Raw genomic sequence first — 7,871 nt, 5'->3', positions numbered from 1 at the left:
CTTGAACTCTGAGGCTCACAGCCCTCAACTTCCTCAGCCTCAGTATCCCCCTCTTGCCAGATATCTGAGATTATACTGGAAAAACAATGAATGCTCTACAATGGAGAACATCAGGTAGCAAGAACCTACTCCCGAAGATCATGACGTGGCTGCTTACTGCACCTCGGGTCATAGCATGTTATGACTTTGTCTTACTTCTCTGTTAACTTGTTCTTGGCTGTTTTCCACATAGCTCAGCTCACCTTCCTCAGGTGCTGCCAGTAGTCCTCAGAAACAGAACATCTACCAACAACTGTGAGGCAGCAACCCAGCTGGCCTTCAGCCTTTGGGGTCTTGCCTCCAATTGGTGGCTCTCAAACTTTTGAGTCTACTGCTACACCTCCCTTGAGCTCAGCGGGACTTGGATCCAACCTTAATCTCTGCCTATATATAAGAATGAAGTCTGATTATTTCTGACAAAGAACAACTGTTCTGTGTTAGGAACTTCCTTCATCCTGATTATTAGGATTCTGCTACTGTAGATGCAGATAAAAGGGGGTTCACACATTGTACAAGTACCTTTTTGATACTCCTAAGTTATTACTTTCAAGATCTTCCACTGGTGAAATATAAAAGCTTCCATTACTAGATATTCATATAGAGAGTGCTTTTCACCCTGGGAAAAATTCAATTTCGAAGGTGAATTCACACACAGAAGTGAAGGCAAATGATTTGTACTCTTGATAATGCTCCTAGTTTAAAAGTATGAGCACCGTGGCTTAGTGCCCTTGACTTTTATTATATTGACCCACACTTCCCTTAGATGGCATGGGTTTGATTCCTGCCTATTAACAGAAAGTCTTGATAAAAGTGTGTTGTGTTTCTGAACTGAATGCAGGTTAGATGCCCAATGGCCTGATCCAAAGTCTATTGAAGTCTTTGAGCTTTGAGCTAGCCCCTTAGTGAGGAGCAGAAAGTTTGCCAAATGTATTAAAAGGAAATGCTGCACCTGGAAGATATTTGCCCTGGAAAATGCACAAAGGAAAAACTGACAATGCTTTTCACTTTCTCTAATTTCTAGAAACCACTTATGCCATTTTTTAAATAGGGCCCATTTATGGGGCAAGGCGCGTGTGTTCAGTAACGTTTGGAGTCAGATTGAGGAGCTCTTAGGAGAGCACAGAAGAAATGTGCTGTGTCAGCCTTAAGGCTGGGGTGAGTCATGCACCTGTGATCTATGCACTTCACATCAAAGCTGAGGCTTTTGCCCTCAATTCAAACCTGTGCATGTTTTGCCACAAACTCATTAGTGCTCCTAGAATTAAGTCCACAGCGACTGTAGTGCTTCCGTGTTGTTTTCCCTGTCATATTGTGAGATCAAGGAGTGCTTTGGAGACTTCACTGGAGGAACTCACTTGAGAGTTGCTAATCTAGTGAGACTCGGTTAAATCAATGATGTCACAGCTTTATTCTTTACCAGGGTTTGTTGTCAAACATTTCTTCTTTATTAAAGCAAATGTTAGGCTCTTGTGACTGAGCCCTCTTCAAATGAAGGTGAGGCCAGATACAGGATTTTCCTGGGTATCCTGGCTCTACCTTTGCAATAAAAGCAATCTCAGCCTAATCACTTTGTAGAGAGACATTACAAGGGCTCCTTCACTCCTTTCTTTGTGTCATCACCTTCAATATTCTGCTGGTTTAATTTGTGAAGATAAAAGGAGTGGGAGGATAATTGCTGATTTACCGTTACCAAAATTATTCCTACATCCATCCTCTATCAGTGATTAAATTACATGTCAAAGCTACGTAACCCATCTACTGATTAGGACATTTTATGTGAAATCTAAGACTTGTTTTTGGTGCCTCAGGTGAATACTGTAAACCCAAAGAAAGTCTTATATGAGTAAAACACAAAACACTGTTATGTGGCGTTCTACTTCCATAGCTACAGAGAGGCTTGTAGTGTATTGGTGATTTATATCTTCTCTGAGTTTCTCTTTCTGAGTGACAATCAGATGATGTTTTCCTCAAAACCCAAAATAAAAGTGTTAGAAGATACCATAGGCTTTGACAGCCAGTGTTGTTTGTATGTACGTACTGATACTGACAACATCTTGAAAACACAACAGTATTTCATCATATATGGTTTTAGTTTCTTTAACTATGTAGATTACTATGTATTTATGATAGATCCATTCTGATTCCTTTGGTTAAGATAAATGTTTTCCCAGGTTTCCTTTGCTTTCTGGCTGAAACCATGCACTAATAATTATCTTTCACTTTTGCCTCCTAAATTCTCTTCCTCTTCTTAATGTAAGTAACTTGCCAGCCATAAGAAAAAAACCCAAGCAATGCAAAGCAATAACACAAGCAATAAAGAATGCTGTTTTTTTCCCTTGCACTGGGGCTCATTTTTATTTAATTTCAACCAAATGCATTATTTACTGCCCTGTTTTCTAACACACATTGGTATGTCTCCTGTCTGCTGAGCCTTGCTGTGCTTGCTATGTGTAGTTTGTAGCATTTATGGAAATACTGGCATGTTGTTAAGCCCTTGATTATATTTGTATTGATCCCTAGTATAATTTTACCTCTTTGGCTTTTGTAGAACAGTGGCACAAAACTATTGCCTTCGTACAATTTAGAGTTCCTTTACATGCAGCAAAGGATCAATTGTAATTAGTTGTCCAGAAGGAATTAGATTAAATTAGGTAGTTTGAAGCCCCATAAGCAATCGAGACATTGATTATAGTCTTAAACTTAGTGAAGATGTTTCAGACAAGTAACACACCAACAGGGGCTCTAGAATTAGCAATACGCTTTTTATAGCTGCTAAGCACCTTAAACAACTGAACAGCAGCATTACCATTTTTAGGGAACTGCCTGTGCTTTCCCAGTATCAGGTGATCTCATGAAAAACTTTCTATAAACCATGATGAATGATAATGTGCTATAAGCTAGATGGCCCAACATGAATGATCATCCTGTTCTCACTCATCTGTGCTCTGGGGCTGCTGCCTCAAGAGAGTGAAAGATCTCTTCACCACATGGCCTGAATCAGGCAGACCCAATGAATCAGTGATTTTCAGGTACACAAGACTTAAGAAACATTACAGAATAGATGCTAGCAAATTCAAGAGTTCAAGTGAATGTGATCCCCTGAACAAACCCAATTAGGGCAACTCTAGGTAAAGAGAAGGATGTTGAAAAAATTTTGCAACTAACCCTTGGCATTGTGATCAATAGTGAAGGGAGTACAGCAGTACGGCAAAAACACTGTAGTGATGGTGGATGAGATCATCTGTTCCAGCCCACCAAAATTCCGTTTCCCTGAAGCCGGCTTACGAATAATGATAACAAATAAATTTGGACCAAGAACCAGAATGCGAATGGCAAGCAGACTCATTATTAACGAGGTAAGTTCACTGAGGAAATAGCAAATAAGTAGTATGAGTTGGATCAGCCAAAAATCCACTCTTCCAGGCTGAGTTCCTATCCAAGGATGATTTTATGGTTGGAATCAGAGTTTGGTTCTTCAACTTAGCGTCTAGGGAAGAAGAAATCTGTGTCTCTGTTTGGCAGCTATGCCAGTCAGTGGACTGAATGTGATGATGAGACCCTCTTTGGAGGATAGACAGTTGTAGTAGGGATTCCCTGGAAAGGAATTAGGAATAAAGATTAGAAAGATCCTCTCACTAAGAACTATGTATTTCCCCTTTAGCATAGAATTGCCTTTGAGCACTGATACGAATGGTGAAACTGAGGAGGGAATAACAAGGAATAAGTCAACCTTGGAACTTCTAAGAGCTCTTTTAGTGCCTGGACAGTATTCTCTTAATCGCATCAAGTATTGCCTAATGTCTTTAAACTTCACGGTCTCGAACCGTTGATAACACAAAGGAGAATGCAGATCAGAACCTTTTCACAAGATGAGCATGCCTCAGGCAGGCTCAGATTAGCCCTCTTTGAGCCCATTGCCACCACCATTTATTGTCTTTCTCGTCATAACCCTGTGGCAAAAGTCCTCAAAATGGCCAGTAGCATTACATTCGTAAAAGAAAAACAATGTGAAATTTCTCTGTTAAAGTTGATGGAAGAACTCACATTGACATTATGCAGCCAAGATTCCCCTCTTCATTTCTGAGTTACATATGAGTATAAGAAAAGGTGTATTTTTGGAGGGGAGAGAGGTTAATTACTTAATTTAGCAATCCCAAGTATAGGGGAAATAGGCCTTTGCAAGTTCTAAAAACACAGAGGACAGTATAGCACTACTAACTACTCTGAACACCCCAAGGAAGCATAAGGGGAATGTAGTGTGTTTGTTACAAAATCCACCTAACAATAATACACTGAAATGGTTTTAGGAAATCATCTCCAAAGTACAGTGTCAGGAGCAAGAGAAGATCAGATAAATTGCTAGTAGCAGTCAGTCCTCTAAAACAGCTACTTTCAAACCAATTAGGCAATCACTTAGAAATTATTTTTAGTAGAGCTATGTCAAGAAAGGTGTTTGCAAGCTGTTCGGTGTTGGCAAAAGAAAACCCAAGCTTCGAGGTAGATTGGATCTGTTTTCCTGTATCCAAACTTCCAAATTGCATGGGTTTGGCAATGTGTGTGGATTTGAGTTCTCTAAGTGTTTAATACCCCTTTCAGTTATATAGGTCTTAATTGTTTCATATGCTGGCAGAACTTTAGACAATCAGGGCATTATTAAGTATATTTCAGTTAATTTTTGCAACTGTCCTTTAAAAGACATGAGTTACCAATAGTAATCATTCCACCTAAGGCAGCTAATTCTTTTTCTGAAATTAGAAAATTTGCTTAGTATCTCACATCCCACTGTTTGATAATCCTGGGTAAAAACTGATGCTTAATGGTGACAACAGTAGCTACCATAGTGCAATTAATGTAGCAAGCATTTCTCAGACAGGTATCCCTACATATCTCTGCAGTAGCCATACACAGTCATCATTATGGTTTGTTTTATCAGGCAAGGAAATAGTAGAGTTAATTCTGTTTGTGAAATACCATAGGATCCTTGAATTCTTATGGGGGTAGAGAATCAGGGCTGGATAGAAGGTCCCATGGTTAATGTATAATCTGAAGGATATCCTCTCTTATAGTGCAGTGTCCTTCTCCAAGCACAGCTGTGCAGTATCACAGTGCCCAGGTATAAGCACAGTTGGTGGTCTGAGGGTTGAAATCTCATGAGACCTAGACAAAAACTAGATGAGATGATTCTGGATGAGCTATAATCATTAAGTTGTACTCAGAATTTATTTGAGAATGTGATATCCAAAGCCTCCTTTCAGGAGGGGGAAAGTGGTATGGTTTCAAAGAACAGAGTTGACAAGATTAGCAAAATTTTACAGCTCTTGGTGTGTATCTCTGTGCAGCGTCAGCGACTGATTCAGTCTGCCAATGGCACAAGCAAACCGCTTCAGAACGGGAAGCACGAGAACATTGAAAATGGGAACATCCATGTGGAAAACCAGGAAGAGAATGAGCATGATAACCTGTCTCCCTTTTCAATACCAGGTAGGCCTGCCCTTCAGGACAAAAGAGAATGATGAAGACTGAGCAGAAGACAATTAAAATGCTGGGATTTAGGATGTCAAAATAGACAAGATTCATGATTCGAAAGTATGATGCCTGGGTGGAAGGATAGACACAGCAAGAAGTTATACTATAGTAAAATAGATGCCAGTTAGGTTCAGGCTAATGTGTAGCAACAGGATTGCACAGCGCTGTTAGAAATGAGAGTAAACACTTGACACTGGTCTGGAGTTTTCCAGGTTCCTACTAGATACAGAACGGTGGTTTCTGGAGAAAGAATATCAAAAACATAGATTCAACATAGACCAAGCTAATCAGCAATGCCCCAATAATAACTTTGGGGTAGACTGGCCTGCTGATGAAAACTAGACTGATGTAGACAGGTATATTAATCACAAGAAAAAGTCTTCCTAAAGAAAAGGGAAAAAAGATGGAGACTCAGACGAATGTTGTGAAATACTGGGCTGCATGCATGCATATATGTCTGGAGCTTATAGGTCAAGTGTACATAGTAATACCCTCCTTCTGGGAGTACTTTAATACTGAATGATGAAAAGGGCTATATACGGGCAAAGTCTTATCATGATGATTTGCATATTAACTCATCCCAAAGTACTTTCCAAATTAGGTAGTGGTACTTTCTACCACTGAAATGTAGACACTTCCAGAGTTTCGCTTACCAGCAGCCTAATGGCAAATGGCAACATTACAATGAAAAATAAACCCTGCTCCCAATGAAAGTGAGGAAGAACATTATAGGCAGAGTGAAAGGGAAAAGAACATCCTTTGATTTCTGAGGGGGCCACTGGTAAATTTATAGGGGTCATAGCAGAAATGCTGTTGATTGAGAAGTCCCTGGTGCCCACTGAAAAAGACCCTGGGTACATCTACATGTGCACTTCACTGCAGAGTAGACTAATTAGCTCTGCAGTACAGTGTCACCATCTGCACATGTGATGGTATTAGGGTGCAGTAAACTAATTAACTCAGCTGTAAGATAGGACTGTCCCCAAGTAATTTACTGTGCTGAAACGCATGTGTAGATGGTGACTGCAGGCATAAATTGCACCCAGTCAGCCTAGCCACTTGGGGGCCTGCTTTGCCCCAGCTCAAATTGCTGCTGTCCTGGGTGCACATGTAGACACTGTGCCCGGGAGCAGTTTACTCTGGCACAAACTGCTCTGCTGTTTATTGCATCACATTAATTTCACATGTACATACACCCACTGGGTGCATCTAGACGTTCAGGCACATGTGGCTTGTGGTGCCGCAAACCTCTTCGCAGCATCACAAACCACACACCTGGAACATTAAAACATGCCCCACGCTACAAATTTGATCCAGGAAATCCTGGTAGCAAAAACAATGGAGGAAAAAGTGGTGCGGCACATACATCTGTAGTGTACACACAGAGTACTGGCCATCTAGAGCAACGCTCTGGGTGTGAGCTAGGCTCCGTGCTGCCAGATCTGCACCCCTGCTGCACCAAGACATCAGGTAATGCTGCTAGTGCCAGCACAGGTACTGGCCCCAGTCTCTCCTACCCCTACCCAGGACAATTAGTTGCTCACTGAAGCACGCATGCAGGGACGTGCAATGGGGCACAAAGCAGAAGTACACATTTGTGCCTCCACTGCTTGATTGATGGAAATCACATATTTTCCCACTTAAAGTTATGTGTATTATTTTTTAATTTGTTATGCGATCAGTAAGTATCTTCGCACACCTCATGGTAAAACAGAATCAACCATTGTCCTGTGAAGACAGACCTATTAAATGGATTAAATGGATTTCAGCAACCTCTGGATGCATTGAATTTTTTTTTTTTTGAAGGGGGGCAGGAATTGTGTCTTTGCTTTTTGGTTTTTTTACTGTTTGCACTGTTTAGATGTAGGCACCTGGTCATGCCAATGTGGGCAATCAGTCATCAGTATAAAATTTTACACTTAAAGAAATCATTAAAACTACATTTGTAAATAAGAATTTTTTTAGAAAAAAACTTTTGTTATCAGCTTTGTTTGAAGCAACATAGTTCTACATTTCATTTCACCCTCTTGAATAGTTCAAAAACTGGGCAAATGCAATGCAGAGAGCAAACTGGTAGAACTTTTACTTTTTCTAGATTTGTGCAGAACTAAAAAGACTTCTTCATAAATGAAACCCTTTGTATAGATCAGAGTAGGGCGCCCTGGATATATCCAGATGAGCATGCAGGTGCAGGGGCCTGTGTTTACCACTACTTTGTGCCCCAGGGCATGCCCTTGTATGCATGCTCTGGCACATGCCAAATTGTTTCAGATGGGGTACAAAGGCTGGGGCCAGCACCTGTGCTA

At 40.7% G+C, this 7,871-nt stretch overlaps 1 protein-coding gene across 2 annotated transcripts in view; it reads left to right on the top strand.

The window, feature by feature from the left end:
• The window catches only part of SLC24A4 (solute carrier family 24 member 4), a 163,305-nt gene that overhangs the window by 130,561 nt on the left and 24,873 nt on the right, over nt 1-7,871 (top strand). For both annotated transcript variants that reach the window (XM_014524266.2, XM_006032804.2), the window contains exons 10-11: nt 3,226-3,395; nt 5,379-5,520. In XM_014524266.2, coding sequence (XP_014379752.1) covers nt 3,226-3,395; nt 5,379-5,520 — 312 coding nt within the window. The remainder of the gene's footprint in view (nt 1-3,225; nt 3,396-5,378; nt 5,521-7,871) is intronic.

Source organism: Alligator sinensis, unplaced genomic scaffold (assembly GCF_000455745.1).
Source record: "Alligator sinensis unplaced genomic scaffold, ASM45574v1 scaffold645_1, whole genome shotgun sequence".
NCBI classification, from domain to species: Eukaryota; Metazoa; Chordata; order Crocodylia; family Alligatoridae; genus Alligator; species Alligator sinensis.
Note: the sequence above shows the minus strand (reverse complement) of the source record. Positions and strands in the feature narration are given on the sequence as shown.